The 18,551-nt window shown below is 46.7% G+C and overlaps 2 protein-coding genes across 2 annotated transcripts in view; one reads left to right on the forward strand and one right to left on the reverse strand.

Annotated features, from left to right (window-relative positions):
• ITGAE (integrin subunit alpha E) overlaps positions 1-18,551 on the reverse strand; it is a 35,810-nt gene continuing 17,259 nt past the window's right edge. Inside the window, exons 13-26 of the mRNA XM_033172594.1 lie at positions 17,655-17,803; positions 16,248-16,535; positions 15,080-15,150; positions 14,503-14,635; positions 12,856-12,957; positions 12,422-12,501; positions 11,852-11,971; positions 10,945-11,011; positions 10,732-10,836; positions 3,669-3,713; positions 2,769-2,870; positions 1,871-1,966; positions 1,371-1,481; positions 1-129 (exon numbers count right to left, since the gene is read on the reverse strand). Of these exons, the coding sequence (XP_033028485.1) occupies positions 73-129; positions 1,371-1,481; positions 1,871-1,966; positions 2,769-2,870; positions 3,669-3,713; positions 10,732-10,836; positions 10,945-11,011; positions 11,852-11,971; positions 12,422-12,501; positions 12,856-12,957; positions 14,503-14,635; positions 15,080-15,150; positions 16,248-16,535; positions 17,655-17,803 (1,526 nt within the window). The 3' untranslated portion in view covers positions 1-72. The remainder of the gene's footprint in view (positions 130-1,370; positions 1,482-1,870; positions 1,967-2,768; positions 2,871-3,668; positions 3,714-10,731; positions 10,837-10,944; positions 11,012-11,851; positions 11,972-12,421; positions 12,502-12,855; positions 12,958-14,502; positions 14,636-15,079; positions 15,151-16,247; positions 16,536-17,654; positions 17,804-18,551) is intronic.
• HASPIN (histone H3 associated protein kinase) lies at positions 6,672-9,720 on the forward strand. Its single transcript, XM_033171832.1, has one exon. It carries the CDS (start codon positions 6,709-6,711, stop codon positions 9,607-9,609), a length of 2,901 nt encoding a protein of 966 aa, XP_033027723.1. The 5' UTR covers positions 6,672-6,708; the 3' UTR covers positions 9,610-9,720.

Genomic DNA, 18,551 nt, shown 5'->3' on the forward strand with positions numbered 1-18,551 from the left:
AATCTGACTGTGCCTCGCAGTCTGAGGAAGGTTACCCATCGTCCCATTCCAGAATCTCTCTCCACTTCGTTCTCAGGAATCGCACTGTTCTGCAATCCTATTTTTGTACTTTCTTTTGAAAAAACCACACTAGAAGGGGGTGAAAAGAGAGCAGAAATAAGCAACGGGGAATCCAGCTAATTTGTTCCGTTTTTTTAAAAAAACAACAACAACAGAAGTTTCAATTTTAAAGGCAGAGAATAGTAATAGACGCCTTTCATGTTTGTAAAAGAACGTGATGGGAGAGTTCTAATACAAACTCTCTGGCGTGCTCCTGTGCCATAGAAGTTCACTCTAATCCTACGGATATGGGAAAGGGGAGACTGTGGTCCTCAGGAGGTTGTTAGACTCCAACTCCCATCAGCACCAGGTAACAGGGCTGATGGTCATGGGATGATGGGAGCCAGAGTCCAGAGCCACAGGCTCCTCATCCCTGTATATACATGGGAAGGTGCTTTATACAGAGTCAGGGCACGGACCCATCCAACTCAATTGGTGCTCTTCAGATGCTGCTGAACTACAACTCCCAGCATCCCTGATCCTGTTGGCAGCTGGCGCTGCTGGGAGTTAGAACCCCACGACATCTGGAGGGTACCATGTCTCCCTGCTGATTGGCAGTGACCCTCCAATGTTTTAGGCCAATGTCTTACCCGGTCCTGCCTGGAGATGCTGGGGGTTGAACCAGAGACCTTCTGCATGCCAAGCAGGTGCTCTAACACTGACCTACAGCCCTTTCCAGGTATAAAACCCTTCTGTTGTGGTCTGTAGCAAACCCCCTTGATGCTCGCTCACAAAGTCACCCCCTGGCAGCAGCGACTCAGATCTCAGCATCTTCTCACGGACAACATCCTAAAACAATCTGGACCACCCGCTACCACGAGCACAAGCGCCCCAGCGCCTCTGGGGGAGGCCGAGTGAGTGGCCCATGTCCTTCTGTATTGCTCCTTGACTGAGAGCCGTGCAAAATCTTTACTGAACCCCTTTAATTAAATCTGTCAGGACAACCAATGCATTTTACATCCTTTTACTCCCCGGTGATCAAAATGCATCTATTGCTCTCAGTGTGGCCAAAAACCCGCCAGGAACTGACCCCAGACATTATGTACTTTTTTTTCATCTTTGGAGCTCTTGACATGACTACAACAGTTTGAAATGTTGGCGCCCGTTTTATTTTACTCTGTGCCGCTCTTATTATTTTATCCTGCTGTAGTCATTTGGATAATGCATCCTACGCGCGCTTATTGCTTTGCTTCTTCAACGCAACAGTAAATATTGGATTTGACTTGATCTAGCCTATTTTTAAAACACGGCTCTGTGGAAGGAATACTAACCTTATAAAGAACGGCGATAATTAGCAGCAGCAGCGCCACGCCGCCCACAGAGCTGCCAATGAGGAAGGGAAGGAAATCGAACACTTTCTCCCTCAGCAAGATCACCTTGATCTACGTACAAGGGGCAAAAAAGGAAACAAGGGAAGCTGGTGAATTTTGCAGGGGAAGCAGTCCTAAGCCCTTGAGGCATTCAGTGCTCTGCTACAACCTTAAATCGGTTTAAATGTTTCAGCTCCCTCATAAACGTGAGTGGACTGCACATCCACAGCTGCCTGAAAATCCAACCATAAGATAATAAATCATATTATTAAGCATTTGCTGCCCTTTCGTGGCCCCCCCTCCACAACCAGTCGCAGAGGGAAGCTGCCCCCCCAGGGCCCAATGACAGGGCTGGCCCTGCTGTGCTAAAGATTGAGAAAAGCTCCATTTCTCACTTTTGGTTCTCCTTTCATCCCTCCCTGTAGAAAAGGGCCTGAAGTGCCTTGCCTCCCGCTAGTTACCTCTGTTTTGTAATTTTCCGCATTCAGGCCCACGTAAAGGTTCCTGTCGAAAACGATTTCCCCTCGAACCAGCAAGTCAGTCCTGTTTTCTAAGACCTAAAAGGAAGGATCAGCGGAAGCAGCAGCAATGTTTATGGCACCCAACTGGAATTTCCAATAGTTAAATGAGGAAAGTCAGTATCAGCCAGGCGTGGGGAACCTTTAGCCTTCCTGCTGTTTCTTTACTTATTTGCTGCATTTACAGTATATCCTGACTTTCTCCTAAGCTGGCATTCAAGCCCCAGCAAGCATGGCCAATGGCATGAGATGGAAGGGAGCTGCAGTTCAGGGGTCAGAAGTTCCCACACCTGGTGTAGACAAAGATAGATCAAGGATCTGATTCAACACAAAGCAGCTTTCTAAATTTCAAAGTTTCTCCATGGCGCAGAGGGGGGACTATTAAGGCTATGTGGACCAGATTCTTGCCTCTTGGGTCAAATTTGTAAAGAGGACAGGGCAACCCACCTGTTGATCACCTGATGCCACAATAAAACGGACTGGGCACTTTGAAACCCCAAAGTCGGGACGTCAAAGCACTCATCAGCTTTTTCCCAGGCTCCACAATTGCGCTCCCTGCAGAGAACTCATGCAGTTGATCCAGCAGGCTTTGGGCTGAACCGCCGAAGCCTGTTTTCTCTTGACTAAGCACAACCAGGAGTGCACTTCGAGGCTCCCAGTCGTGTCTGACATCACACATGATGCCGGCTGTGGGGTGTGTGGTTTAGGGGGAAACAGCCTCACCGGTCCATTCTGAACCTGTCAGGACAAGTTTGTCCCGATGGCCAGACATTCCTCACCCCTGATCTACTCAGTGGTGGAACTTTGACCCTGGAAAATAACCTCTCCCCGCAACATATACCTGTAAGGAATTGGCTAAAGGTAGCTCTGCCGTCACAACCACGTCCTCCTTCTCCGATGTGATGGTACAACTCACGAGCTGGTATCCAACTCCCTCGCTGTCCTGACAGAGAAAGAGCACAGTTATATTTCAAAACAGAGCGGATCCATAGGAAGAGAGACAATAATTGTGCACAATGCGACTCCACCTTCACTGCAGGATCTGTTTTAGAGAATCTTGGATTCACAAACTCTATGTACAATGTCAATACTTTGTGTACACTCTGTCTGGAACTGTGTGAAAACAAGCTATTATTCAGGAAGGTGACACCCCGGTTTGCCTGACTCCACCTTAGTATGTGATGTAACCATGACACTTATCCCAGACAACCCTGCAGAAAGGAAGGCCCTCCTCCATGCCAAAATGCAAACTTTTAAGAGGAGTTGTTTTTACTTAGTTCTGGGTCCTTCACCTCCTGATAAAAGGGGGGTGGGACTCTGTTGCAACAGATAATTTAAAAAAATCAGCTTTGCTTTCACTGGATTTCTGCCTCAGCTCATTAATCTCTGACCGGTAATGAACTTGGGGAGTTGGGCCATCAAAAGGCACCATTTCTCTGGTAACAACTTGCAATGGGTATTCTCCTGGTAACAGAAGCAGCCTTTGATTGTAACCCACAAATTTTGGTTGGTAAAAAAAAGTCACCTATTAATTACATTTGGGTTTTGTTTGCTTTGAAAAAACTAAAACTCCTGGTTATTTGTTTTTTCCACTCCTGTTTAATTTCTCTGTCTCCCCCCCCCCCACCCCACCAACTTTTGTACTGTGTGGATTTCTTGTTGTAAGCTGCCTTCTTAAGAGGCAAAAGGGCAGGAGTATGATCAGCAAACATGCTTCCTCCCTCCACAGTCCTATTTTTACCTTTGAGTCTGTGCGTCCAAGGTCCGTTTTGCACACAGTGGTATTCTGATGAAAGAGGAGGGGAAAAAATCAACGAAACAAGGTTGTGTCCAATGTTGGTCATACTCAGAGTAAGCAACACGGAAATGAATGGGTGCTAATTTCAGCTTCATTGAGTTCAATGAGTCTACCAAGAACACTTAATTAGATACTACTCATAGCACTTAGGCCATGTACACAATATACTTTTAAACACATTCCTTATCTAAAAGAATTCTGGGAACTGTAGTCTGTTAAGAACTGCTGTGAATTGCAACTGTGTATAGGGTAATCCTTTGAGGAAAACAATGTTTGAGTGCACTTTTTATGTATAGAGCGTGTGCAGTATTAAAGCCGTACAGATTTCTGATTGTATACTGTTGCCTCTTTTAAAATAATAACATTGGCTTGTACCCAATGTTAATCCTACTCAGAGAAGACCCACTGAAATTAAAGGACTTAAGTTGGAACCTGCTGCTGTATCAGTTAGAGCCTGATGCCAGCATCCTATTTTCACACTGGTATTGAAAGGCATACCCTCCAACATTTCTCCGATGAAAATAGGGACGTCCTATTCCATAATGATAATTTTACTATTTATAGCCCACACATCTTACTGGGTTGACCCAGCCACTCTGGGTAGCTTCCAACATATATAAAAACGTAATAAAAACATGTAACATTAAAAAAAACCTTCCCTATACAGGATTGCCTGCAGACAGCTTGGGGATCGGATAACTCCATACCCTCCAATGAAAACAGAACCTAGGGCTAGCCGATCAGAAGGTTGGTGGTTCGAATCCCCGTGACGGGGTGAGCTCCCGTTGCTCAGTCCCTGCTCCTGCCAACCTAGCAGTTCGAAAGCACGTCAAAGCGCAAGTAGATAAATAGGTACCACTCCAGGGGGAAGGTAAACAGCGTTTCCGTGCGCTGCTCTGGTTCGCCAGAAGCGGCTTAGTCATGCTGGACACATGACCCGGAAGCTGTACGCCGGCTCCCTCGGCCAGTAACGCGAGATGACTGCCACAACTCCAGAGTCGTCAGCGACTGGACCTAATGGTCAGGCGTCCCTTTACCTTTACCTTTAAGGAAAAGTGGGACATTTCGGGATCCAATCAGAAACCGGGACAGCTTCTCTAAATCAGGGATGTCCCTGGAACCTAGGGATACTTGGTCTGAATCTGACAGTGGAGGTAAGCATCATAGCTTGTGGCCAATTGAAAGCTTGATCCACCATGAATTTGTCTTAATCCCCAAAGGGCCCAGAGATAGGAACACAAGCCCTCTCCACCCCAAAAAAAGGGGTCGGGAAGTGTTTTATTGCCACCCTGTAGTCCAGAATTCTTATGCCCCTGTTACAAGTGTAGGGCTGATTCTAGCAGTAACTTTTGCCACTAATAATAAATTGAGTTTATTTGCATGCTTCCTTTCAGCAGTGAGTTGCGAGATGCTTTGGGGACAACAAATTTTGTTGTTCAGTCGTTCAGTCGTGTCCGACTCTTCATGACCCCATGGACCAGAGCACGCCAGGCACGCCTATCCTTCACTGCCTCTCGCAGTTTGGCCAAACTCATGTTAGTATCCACCTCTTATAAAAATACAATCAGTATGTGTGTGTGTGTGTGTGTGTGAGTGTGAAGGCAGTTTACAAAACAGACCAAGGAGGTCAAATAGAACAAAAACCAACAATTTGGCAGACACAGAATAAATTTGGTATTACAAAAAGCCACACACACAAAAACCCACATATTGACTTAAATACGTTCGTGCAGAGGAGAAAGAAAGTCAGCAGATGGTAAAGGTTCGAGCTGCTGGTGCTTGTCTTACTGTACACCAGGGACCTCGGCAGCCTGGCTTTAATTACTTGGTTAATTACATGTTTATTTGAACAGTACAGCTGATACAATGCTCAACCATATAGTTTATGCGGAGCTCTTGGGGAGGGAGCTAATGAGAAACTTTATTTCTAATTATTATCAATTTTAAATGTATCATTTCAAAAGGCATTAACTATTTATGTGCTTAATGTGCCACCTATTGCAGATTGCTGTGTTTGGAATTCATTTTATTAGCAGCAATTTAAAAATTGCACTGTGCAAAGCAGTCCTGAGGTGGGGGGAGAAAATTCATGTGGGAAACATTAGACAGGATGCAAAGGCAGCTGGATATAAACGTTTCAACAGGCATTCTAAGGTGGTTTTCTGTTTTCATGATGAATTCATATTTTTTATTGTGTACGGTTTTTCTTTGAAGTTTATGCGCACTGCTTTGAAATCCTGCTTATTAAGAATATAATATAAATATAAAGAATATAAAAGAAATAAACGGAAAAGAAATATTTTATTTTTTCAGCGTTAGTGATACTCAAAAGTTGACCCATAAAAATGAATGGGCTTGACGTCTATTAATTTCAATAGTTCTGTGCATAAAAGTACATACAGTACCACCCGTTATATATTTATAATACACACACACACACTTCTTTCAAACATGTTTTAAACTCACACCTCAGTCTGGAGCAGAAAGAATAATCTTGCCACACACCCTCAACTGAACGCAGCTTTCCCCAGCCTTACCCCTCAAATGGCGAGCAAGAACCCAAACAGGACGCTAAGGTGTACGAGCATCGCCCCTATTCCCCTTTCCTCTAGGGGCCGTCAAAGAGGAAAGAAGCGCGGGGCGGCGCTCTATACCATAGAGACGGGAAAGGCAAGACAGTAATTGAAAGGAGCAAACCGCTCCCGAACCCCACCTCTTCCCGAAAAGCTCGCGAGAGCTTGAGCCGCGCGCCGCCTCTCCCGATTGGCTGCGGTGGTCGCGGAAGCCTCTCGCGAGGGAAAGCTTCGCCGGGGTTCTCGCGACAGCTGGATTTGAAATGGTGGCGGCCGCGCCGAACTTCCCCCCGTAGCCTAGCGAAGGAGAAGGGACCCGCCCCTCGGGGGCCACGCCCCCTCGCCCGCTTCCGGCCGACCACTTCCCGTGTGGGGTGAGGGGCGCTCGGGCAGGGCCTGGTTCCGCTCGCATGGAGCAGCCTGGGGCCCGGCTGCTGAGGACGTACTCGGGGCTGCGGAGGGGACCAGGCGGGGCCAGGCCGGGCGCGGCCTCCGCTGCTGCCGCTCGCCGGGCTGGGCTGAGGCGGCTGCCCCCTCCCGCCCCCTGGATCTCGCCCCCGGTGGACAGGAAGCGCCTCTTCAGCAGCAGCTGCTCCTCCTCCACGTCCTTCGAAGAAGCGGCCTCCTCTCCCTCCTTCGGAGATCCCCGCAGGAGGATTTTAAAGGCCCGAGGGCAGGAAAAGGCCCCCGCTGCCCCCCCTTCCTCCGAAGACTCCGATTTCCTGCCCCCCACCAGGAAGGCCCGGCTGCGCAAAAAGCCCCCCCGCAGGAAGGGCACCGCCAAGAAAAAGGGGGAGGGGGCCAAGGAGAACAAGGCCCCGCTGGGAGAGCTCGGGGGCCAGCCTGCTGCCACCAGCACCTTTGTGCCCCCCACCCCGCTGCGCAGGAACATCACTCAGCGCCGCCGGAAGCATGTCCAGAGAGGGATGAATATACAGATCCCTTTGCTCTCGAGCACCCCTGGGCTGCTGCAACTGGCAAAAAGGGATTTGGAGGAACAGGGAGGCGAGGAGAGCATCCTGCGGAGCAGCCCTGTCTCTTACGCCTGCTTTCATCCCAACCACCTGCAGGAAGTGGTGCAAGAGGACTGCTGTCGTGGTGGCGGTGATGGCCTCTCTGAGCTGAGCTCAGTGAAGATGGATGGGGATGCCAGGGAGATGGGAGGCAGCTTGGAGCTGTTCACCCTGGAGGATGTCCCGAGTCTACAGCGGAAGTCTGTGCACGAGGATTCCCAGGCTGAACCTCTGCCTGTGACGTTATTTCAGCCGCACTGCAGCAGCTCACCTAATACACTGTTCAAAAGAAGCTCTGCCTTGCAGTCTTGCAATTCCTGCAGCAAGACAGGAGCATCTTTGCAAAACAGGGAAGGGCTCACAATCTCGCCGGGGTGTTATGTGGTCAGCCCCAGTTGTCTTCAAAGCCCAGATGCAGATCATGACCAGAGCCTCCCAGTGTCACCCAAAGAGCCTCTTTGTGGTGTTTTGCAGCTACAAGCCAGTTTGCACGATGACAAGATTTACCTCTGGTTTCCAAAAGATGCAGCACCTCTTGCTAACAAGAGGCAGCGTGTCTCAGTTCAAGCATGCACCAGTTATCCAAAGGCAGTTGGTGAGCTAAATGGAGCAGTCTCGGAAGAAGGGAATGATAGCATAAAAGACTATAGTAGCCCCCAGCTTCAGCCCATTGTGCTCCTGGACAGTCGGGTGGTGCCAAACTGGTTGGCTAGTCAGTCCACCAAAAAACAAGCGATAGTCAAGCTTTCTTCGAAAAAACATAATACTTTGCAGTCAGATTCTCTCTGTGGCCTATCTGACACCAGCAAAAAGTTGGTCCCCACCTGTAGCACCGTAGGCACTGGTCGAAAAGCTTGCATCAGCGGATTCAGTACCAGTCGATGGGGACAAGGAGGGAAGCTTGAGAAAGCAAGGCAGAAGAGAAACTTGGGGTGGAAAAGGCAGGCTAATCCTTCCCTCCTTCAGGAACGCCTGAAATTCAGCAAAATGGAAGACTATCTTTCCTCGTCAATTTTGTCTCCAGAGTGCTCATTCAAGAACTCCAGGTTGTGGCGCAGGATCCGGGCTTCTTTTTCTCTCCACAAGAAAAAGATCATCCTGTCTGAGGCGGAAAGCTCAAGTGGCAGCATTGCCAATGCTTCTTATCCTTCCGTGATGGAGACTCCCAAGACCCCCTTCACTCAAAAGCTGGGCTACTCTATATCCCCTTCCTCCTCTATGGTCCTGCTGTCGTCAATGACCTCTTCTGCCACATCAGAGAGGGTTCTAACGGATGAGGAAAAAGTCTACAGGGAATGCAAGCAGGACGGCCCCATCTCCTTTGAGGAATTCATCACCCCTGATAAGATGCAGAAGTGTGAGAAAATTGGAGAAGGTGTTTTTGGGGAGGTTTTCAGGACAGAAGGTGAAAGGGGTCTCACAGCTTTAAAAATAATCCCCATTGAAGGGAGCGACCGAGTCAACGGAGAACCTCAGAAGACCTTTGGTGAGATCTTACCTGAGATCATCATTTCAAAAGAGCTCAGCCTTTTGGCAGATGAGGAGGTTCACCAAACGTCTGGGTTTATCGGCTTGCTTTCCATTCACTGCGTCCAGGGCAGCTACCCTGACCGTCTCCTGGCTGCCTGGGATGAATACCACAGGCTGAGAGAGTCTGAAAACGACCGGCCAGACTTCTTTGGAGAACGGCAGCTCTTTGTGGTCTTGGAGTTTGAGTATGGAGGCATGAACCTGGAATACATGCGTAACCAGCAGCTGAGCTCTGTGCTGGCCTCCAAGAGCATATTGCACCAAGTCACAGCTTCGCTGGCCGTGGCTGAGGAATCTTTGCACTTTGAGCACCGAGATCTCCACTGGGGCAACGTGCTGGTGAAGAAAACCACCTTAAAGGAGGTGAGCTTTACGTTGAATGGGGAGACCCACACGCTCCCCACTCACGGCATCCTTGTCAACATTATTGACTACACCTTCTCCAGGCTGGAGAGGGATGGGTTAACTGTGTACTGTGACCTCTCCACTGATGAGGAGATCTTCCAAGGCAGAGGTGACTATCAGTTTGACATTTACAGGCAGATGAGAGAGGAGAACGCAAACAGCTGGGCTGACTACTTCCCCCACAGCAATGTCTTGTGGCTTCACTATTTAGCAGACAAACTTCTGAAAGAGGTTTCTTACAAAAGGAAGCCTACAACTTCCTCCTTGAAAAAGGCACAGAAGCAGCTCAAGCTGTTCTCTGAGGAGGTCCTCAGCTTCAAGTCTGCCACAGATTTGCTGAGCACAAGCAATTTCTTTCAGTGAGTAAACTGAGCCTTGTAGTTGTCGAATGGTGGAACTTTCAGGTGCTATTGTAAGCACGCAGGTATTTCTTATGATTTATGTATATAATAAAAGATAAGGTGTTTTTTCTCTACTTTTAGTTACACTTTTGGTCAATTGCAATGGATCTTCAAAATAATTGGTTTGTGTTTTGTCTAATAGATTTCAGCCTAATTTACACCTCCCCTCCACCAAATTGCTTTTAAATTCAGAATTTTAATTCAGAATTTAGATCCATGCATTTTTAATTAAAGCCTTTATTTTAAATCTTTTTATAAAAAAATAACATTCAGACTGTAGCATGCACTTGCTAGTTTAACTTTTACAGTATTAAACCTGTTAAGAGCACTTCTTTATATTGGTAAAGATTTATATGGCGTCCAACTTGTATGTATGTATGTATATTTTTAATGATTGTATTTTTGCAATGGTTGGAACAATACAGTTTGTCTACCATAAATTGTACCCATTCATGTCTCTTTAGTAGGACCCTTGAGGTTCAGGAGCTCTCCTCTCTAACAACCTAGTAAACCCAGAGGTCACATAAATGAACCACATCAGTCTAGCCAGGTTTTACTTTATCCCCAGGCTACAGAAAAGGTGCTGTTCTACAAGTCCCATCATCCTTAGCCACTAGTCATGCTGTTTGGACTGATGTCTTTGTTCAGCAACATCTGGAGGGCCAGAGGTTCCACACACACCTGGGCTGAAGGGTGGTGGTGAGCTACAACTGTGTTGGGATTACAGTGCAAGATGGTCCATTGGGGGAGTGACAAACTGCTTCCCCAACTTCAGTCTGCCTTCTTACAACCAAGTCCAGATTGCCAACTTCCTCGGCATGGAAGCCGGCAACCTAATTCTAGCATGGGCTAGAATTGTGTATTTGCTGGCTCTGACTCCACTCCCCGTTTGGGCTCCCTGCCTTCTCTGTCTTAGCAGGCCGAATGAGCACCCGCCACCAGTGGTTGGGGAATGCCCCCTCAAGACGCAGTGGGGCACATGCTGGCACCGCTGTCATCCCAGCAGCTTCATATCTTTATAGCTGTACTCACACGTAGTTTTTTTTTAAAAAAAAAAAAGGTGGGAGGAAACCAGAAAACTTACCTGCACCCCTGCCACGTTCTTTATGCTTGCAATCTGGCGGTTGTCTATGTTGACAGGGACCCAGATCCGCAACTCAAGCTGTGCCCCAAATTGGTTCCCTGTGATCTGCAAAAAAATAAACAAATAAAAATTGAATGAAGGGTATAAACAGCAACAATCAGGTAGCAATGAACCTTAGGGATGAGAGGAAGAGTACAGCCACTTTGTACCTACATTAAATGTCAGTTGGGTGCTGTGGGAGGCTCTTTCATCCAGGCTCACATACACATTTGGAAGCTGCCTGTGGACAAACATTTTTAAAATAAATTAATTGGACAGCTGTTTGATCATTGGAAAACAAAGCATTGGCAGAGCACAAGGAGCAGAGGGAACTTGGGTGATGCACACACACTTCCATGCATTCATGCCACCTTGGTCTTCCTTGGATCTATTCGGATATGGCCACACACACACACACCTGATACCAAGTGTTTATGGTGGTACCCTCCAGATGTTCGACTCCTGACTTGTCACTGGCCAGGCTGCTGGGAGTTTTTTTTTTTTTTTACTACTTTTTTCATTTTATTTAACACAATCTATATACAGCTTGAAGGGAGGGGAGAAACAACACTCTTAACATTTGGAAAAGCAAAAAATAAAACCTTAAAATTATCAACTGAAAACGGGTTTAAGGTCAACGTAAAGGACCCCTGGACGTTTTAAGTCCAGTCAAAGGCGACTATGGGGTTGCAGCGCTCATCTCGCTTACAGGCCAAGAGAGCCAGCATTTGTCCACAGACAGTTTTCCGTGTCATGTGGCCAGCATGACTAAACCGCTACTGGCGCACAGAGGACTGTGATGAGTGCCAGAGCGCACGGAAACACCGTTTACCTTCCCGCCACATTGGCATGTTTTTGAACTGCTAGGTTGGCAGGAGCTGGGACAGAGCAACGGGAACTCACCCCATAATTGCGGGGATTCAAACCCCAAGAGGCTCAGTGGTTTAGACCACAACATTCAAAAGAGGATCAAAATTTAAAAAATAGCTTAAAAAAATTAAGCACAGCCAACTGCCTAAGTCCTCTCTCATTCGTTTGTGTCCAAAGAGACTTTCTGCTTTTGGCTAATCCTGAACTCGACCTGGTGAGGATGGCGTTCATGGAGTATCTCACACCCAGGGAACGGTCTTCTCTCAGGGCTGTGCTGTTTTTGTTGGCACTGTGAAAATCAAACAGATGAGCTGTATCATTTATATCCCACCTCTTTCCCCAGAACAGGACTGTCACCTTTCTGCAGTACATGCTGACTCTAAAACAGCCTTCTCCAACCTAGATAGTGGCCTCTGGAAATTCCAGCTCACCCACCCACCCCTTTCCCACCACCCTTCTGAGTAATACCCCTCCCCACTCCCTCACTATATTTAAGGGTCTGGTGACTTCCATTTCAGTGTATCTGAAGAAGTGTGCATGCACACGAAAGCTCATACCAAGAACTAACTTAGTTGGTCTCTAAGGTGCTACTGGAAGGAATTTTTTATTTTATTTTGTTTTGACTATGGCAGACCAACACGGTTACCTACCTGTAACCCACCCACCCCAGTCTACTTTGGCAGTGCGCATTAATAAAACACCAGCATAAAAAAGGCATGCACCGGACATGATCATTTGCCCTGTCCGAGTCAGTTGTTTTCGGCAGAGGTTGACCACTTACTTGGCAACGTTAAGCATGAAGTCAGCGAATTCTGTGGGGAATTTTTTCCCATCTAGTTGCCAGGTCACTGAAAAATTTGCCTGTGCAGTAAATGAAATAAGAGAGAGCAAGAATTAGATAATGAGTATTTAAGCAAAATAATCAAATCCTGGACTCATCCTTCCACTTTTAAGCTTGGATGGGCAGCCTTTGAAACAGCTGTTTGGTTTGACTCACATTGCTTGCCAAACCTCCTGGTACACCTGGCATTGACAAAGCGCCGCATGTGCTGCGTATATCAATATTCTTGTGACCGCCTGAGCAGCTGGAATATTTGGCAAACATTCTGTGATGTCATGCAGCAGCCCAGCCAATGGCTGGCAGGGGGTTGGTGTCAAAGGCAACAGGCAAGAGAAGCCTAGGGAGCAGCTGAATGCGTGCGCAAAGGAACTTACGGTAGATTTCTTGAAGATCGGATGTCCAACCCTACAGCGGAGAGATGAGAATAAAACTGAGACTGGCTGAGGTGTGTCACAGTCGGTGACGGAAGAGGAAATCTGTTGAGACATGTGGGGTGGGGCAGAACAGGAATCTTCCTTCAATCCAGAATGTCCCAGAAACCTTTGATACAGCGCACACCTGAGGAAATAGCTAGGAATGCAAGACATACTGTTTTGAGGCAACGGGGTGGGTGGGGGACTCCTTGGTCCTGAATGGGGTAGCTGTGCCCCTGAAGGACCAGGTGCGCAGCCTGGGAGTCATTCTGGACTCACGGCTGTCCATGGAGGCACAGGTCAATTCTGTGTCCAGGGCAGCTGTGTATCAGCTCCATCTGGTACGCAGACTGAGACCCTACCTGCCTGCAGACTGTCTCACCAGAGTAGTGCATGCTCTAGTTATCTCTTGCTTGGACTACTGCAATGCACTCTACGTAGGGCTACCTTTGAAGGTGACCCTGAAACTGCAATTAATCCAGAATGTGGCAGCTAGACTGGGGTCTGGGAGTGGCTGCCGGGACCACATAACACCAGTACTGAGAGATCTACATTGGCTCCCAGTACGTTTCCGAGGACAATTCAAAAGTGTTGGTGGTGACCTTGAAAGCCCTAAACAGCCTCGGCCCAGTATACCTGAAGGAGCGTCTCCACCCCCATCATTCAGCCCTGATACCGAGATCCAGCACCGAGGAGGGCCTTCTGGCGGTCCCCTCCCTGCGAGAAGTGAGGTTACAGGGAACCAGGCAGAGGGCCTTCTCGGTGGTGGCGCCCCGCCCTGTGGAACGCCCTTCCATCAGAGGTCAAGGAAATAAGCAGCTATCCTATTTTTCAAAGACATCTGAAGGCAGCCCTGTTTAGGGAAGTTTTTAATGCTGTGTTGTTTTTAACACTCTATTGGGAGCCATCCAGAGTGGCTAGGGAAACTCAGCCAGCTGGGCGGGGTACAAATACATTATTATTATTATTATTATTATTATTATTATTATTATTATTATTATTATTATACCAGGGTCAGACCCTTCAGCTGTCTGTTCTGACCAGTAGCAGCTGTCTAGAGTCTCTGGCAGAGAATGGGCCTTTCCCATCAATTTAACTGAAAATGCCAGGGGTTAGAATTGGGACCTTTTGCGTGCAAAATAAGTGCTATACCACTGAGCTATGGCTCCTCCCCCCTAAAAAGAAAACAAGATTCCAGTCATCATGGTTCTGAATTAAATAGAAAGCTGCCTTATACTGATTCAGTCTTATTTGTCCATCTATGTTGACTGGCGTGTTTCATACCTGGAGATGCTGGGAACTGAGCCTGGGACTTTCTGGGCGCAAAATAAAGTAAGATTCCTGTCCTCGTGATTCTGAATAGGGACACAGGAAGCCACCTTTTCCCGTGTGAGACCCTTGGTCATATAGCTCACTGACTGGCAGAAGGTCTTCAGGCTTCCCAGCAAGGAGTCATATCCCAGCCCTACGTAGAGATGCCAGGGATTGAACCCTGGGCCTTAGGCACGCAGAGCAGGTTCTCTGCCAATGTGCTGTAGACCCCCTACCAGCTCAAATTGGGGTACAGAAGACAGTTAAACCCTGGGAAAGTTCAAAGAAAGACATGACCTCTTGGACGTTTTTAAAATGGAGGTTTGAAGGGTACTGCACAACCAGAGACGTCATGTGGGAGTTGTCGCCACTGTTGGACAGATAGATTTTCATTGCCAGTTCCTTGGTGGAGCCAACCACCAGCTCCTTCCTGCAAAGGAAATAAAGAGATAATTTTTCGAGACCCACAGACATTGTAAAAACAGCGCAAGGTCTTGTGGCATCTTTTTTTTTAAAAAAAAAACTTAGCACAAGGGCTATGAAGCTTTTGTCAGAGAGCCCAGATCAGCAACATCCACAAACGGTAGCGAAAGTGGGATTGCCATGATACCATCGTGAGCCCAAATCATCATGAATGCGCAATAAAAAGTATGGCTGGAAAGGGACATTTCTGGTTAAATTTATGCGCTGCCTCTACAGCGTAGGCTCAGTGAATGGATTTTACTTCTCTCTGTTCTAAGTGGGGTGGGTCACACAGGCCACAGTCATACCATCTATGAAAAGCACTTTGATAGCACTTTAAATAGTTAGGGCTTTCCCCCCAAATGTGGCCAAAAGCACATTACAAAATGAAAAAAGCGCTCAGAAGACTCACTCAGTTTCGACAGCTAAGCTCAAGCGAGGTGTGCAGACGGATTTGTCACCACAGTATTCCATGACTGGCAGCTGACAGGGATGTCGGGAGTCAAAGGGACAAGAAAAGAGTACCGGTATTATTATTATCTTTATGCCTGTGGATACTCTTGAAGCCAACCAGAATCCAAGCAACTCAACCCTTCCCAAAAGGAAAATGGGAATGGCCCATGTTAGTCCTTCTCAGAGTAGACCCCACTGAAAATGGCCGTAACTCACTTGGGTCTACTCTATGTAGGACTTGATTGGCTACAACCCCAGTGTGTGTGTGTGTGTGTGTGTGTGTGTGTGTGTCATTCCACACTTCCAGCCTCACAACAATCCTGCAGAGTAGGCCACTCTGAGAAATGGTGACATTTTTGTTTTGGCAAGCCTACCAAGTGCCTGCTTAGAACGTTGAGGCAATTTTAATCTGTTTTAGTCTTTTAACTTTTGCATGTTATAAAGTTTTGGTTGTGATTTCCCCCCCTTGGTATTATTGGGTTTAAAAAAAAACAAAAACAAAACAACAATCAAGCAGTGTATACATTTTATGAAATAAATAAAATAACATGAACCCAGTTTTGGTATCTGTTTTGTTTTGTTTTGTTTTTTTTTGGAACTCCTTAATATTGCATATGGAAGACATTGGTGTCTGCCAGGTCCCCCCTTTGGACTAGGGTTCTCTTGGTTGGGAAGGACACTTTTGACGGCAGTTTGGTTTCTGTGCAAGCTCCTCCCATAATATTTGGCCAGGGCTCAGACAACTCAAACAGCAGCCAGAAAACTGTAAGTGGGACCACATTGCACACCTTTCCAGGTGCCTTTCTCTGGTGGAATCTATAAAAAAGTTGCAAAAATCCTTTAAAAAATGTTTTGAAATATATATTGAATTTGCCATAGCTCATCATCGCCATCTAGTGTCACATTTGCACTTTTCAACACTTAAAAATGTTTTATTTGCAGTGTAGCTGAGTCCTCAGTTTAAGCAGAAGCACTCTTGGGCACTCTGCCAGAAATAATAATAATAATAATTATCATTATCATTATTCTCATTATTATACTGCCCTTCATCCAAAGCTCACAGGGCAGTTTGTAGTATAAAGATTAGACAAAGTTAAGCCCCCTAAAAAAAACTTATATCTTGTTACCTGGAAATACACTTCAGGTTTCTGATACATATCAAGCATTGGCTTGGGGTAGTCCAGGACTTTTCCGTCAGGGTCATGAAGCTCGTAAGTGAGGCGCAGAGTAATGTCAGAGTAACAGTCATCAGTACAGGGCTGATATTGAAATTGAAAAAGGGAGAGATGAATTTGCAAGCAAGCCGGGCAAAGGTGGGGAACCTCAGGCCCAAGGGCTGAATGCGGTTCTCCAGATCTCTCCATCCGGCCCCCGGGACTCTCCCCCAAACCACACCTCCTCCCTAACCACACCCTCTCTCCTCAGACCACACCTCTCACGAGCCCAGCTTGGCTTCCTCAATGAGTCCATTTTCCTGGCTGGAAACGTGCCTTTAATCTGCCTTTTTGCTTGACTGGATGGAGAGAGACCCGAGTGGCTGCTTCCTTTGTTCCTATGATCAAATAGTCCGACCTAGCTAAACACAGCTTTCTAGTTTTACTCCTGCTCTGGTCAAGCTCAAGACCCAGCTCTTTTTAATCATCAAAGCACGAGGGATGGGTGAACCTATCGGTTTTTTGTTTCTCTCACTTTGCAATTTCCAAATTCTTCAGCATTTTATAGTGTCAGTTTCTCTTAACACACCCATTTTTGTATGCAATTTTGCACACAATTCTACACAATTTTGCATTCCCTCTCTCCCCCTCCCCCATTTCCGTATGTTGTTTTCACTAATTCACTAATCCTGTTAGGCACACTTTACCCTAGTGCATGCATTTTTGTAAACAATACCGTACTTAGCCGGAAAAGTGCATTGTAAGATTTCTAGAAGTGTGTTTTTTAAAGAATGTCTGTGTTGCAGTCCAAATATTGTTTCGGAATCTGCAAATTAGGCAGGTTTGACCATTTTGGTTGCCCTCCTCTGGACACATTCCAGCTTGTCAGTATCCTTCTTGAACCGTGGTGCCCAGAACTGGACACAGTACTCCAGGTGAGGTCTGACCAGAGCAGAATATAGTGGTACTATTACTTCCCTTGATCTAGACGCTATACTCCTATTGATGCAGTCCAGAATTGCATTGGCTTTTTTAGCTGCTGCATCACACTGTTGACTCATGTCAAGTTTGTGGTCTACCAAGACTCCTAGATCCTTTTCACATGTACTGCTCTCAAGCCAGGTGTCACCCATCATGTATTTGTCCCTTTCATATATATATTTTTTGCCCAAAAATGCTTCTAGACATGGAGGTTTTGTTTAGCTAGTGACAGATCTATCCTCAATGCATGTTGACTTTGCAGCGAAGAGGGTGCTCTCAGGCCAATGTTTATGACTTGGGGTATCTCCACCACGGTGTCCCCCCCCCCCCGCCTCCAAATTGCAGCTGCTGCTTGTATGTGCACCCACAGCGTAGAACTCGCTTTCTCCTTGCACTCACCAGGATGTGGAGCTGCAGTTCAGGACAAGAATTCCCAGTGTAGGGGGTCTCGCTGCTGCTGGAGACTGTTTGGTCCTCAAACTGCACCCTCTTCTTGTCCATCTCAACATCTAAATCCACAGTGTAGCGAAGAAGGAGTTGAGGCAGCCCTAGGAGGAAGAAAGAAACACTTGGCAGTGGGGAGGATGGTGAAAAAAAGTCCAGGGATTAAAATATTATTATTATTATTATTATTATTATTATTATTATTATTATTATTATTATTATTCTGCCCTATATCTGCAGGTCTCAGGGTGTTTCACAGGATAAAATCACAACATAAAAACACAAAGTACATAATCAAAATAGAAACAAGAACCCAATAACAATGGTATCTTGGTTCTCAAACGTAATCCGTTCCGGAAGTCCCTTTGACTTCTGAAATGTTCGAAAACCAAGGCGCAGCTTCTGATTGGTGCAGGTGCCCCGGAAACAATAGCCGACAGCCGCATCGGACGTTTGGCTTCCGAAAAACGTTCAGAAACCGGAACACTTACTTTTGGGATTTTGGTGTTTGAGAACCAAGGCGCCACTGTAACCTGCCCGCCCCCCCTCCCCACATTTTAAAAGGGCAATGAATGAATAATCTGCAACCTCCTACAGAAATGTGAACAGAGTTTAAGAATTGGGGTAGGGGTGTGTGTGAGAAGCAGAGAGAAATCGAGAAGGCAGATTCATCCAAAATACAGAGTCTGAATGGAAAATGGGACCGGGCTGCCCCTTTGCTTGACCTCCAACTGTAGCTTTGCAGAGCTGTTAGAGTACTTCATGCCAGCAGAAAGATAACTTCCTTTTTGTTTGCTGCTAGAGGAAAATTGAAGCAACGCGGGTGGCGCTGTAGGTTAAACCACAGAGCCT

Source organism: Lacerta agilis, chromosome 15, assembly GCF_009819535.1.
Source record: "Lacerta agilis isolate rLacAgi1 chromosome 15, rLacAgi1.pri, whole genome shotgun sequence".
NCBI lineage: Eukaryota > Metazoa > Chordata > Lepidosauria > Squamata > Lacertidae > Lacerta > Lacerta agilis.

Excerpts from the sequence above, each read along its gene's own strand:
- HASPIN (XM_033171832.1), top strand. The coding sequence starts at position 6,709 with ATGGAGCAGCCTGGGGCCCGGCTGCTGAGGACGTACTCGGGGCTGCGG.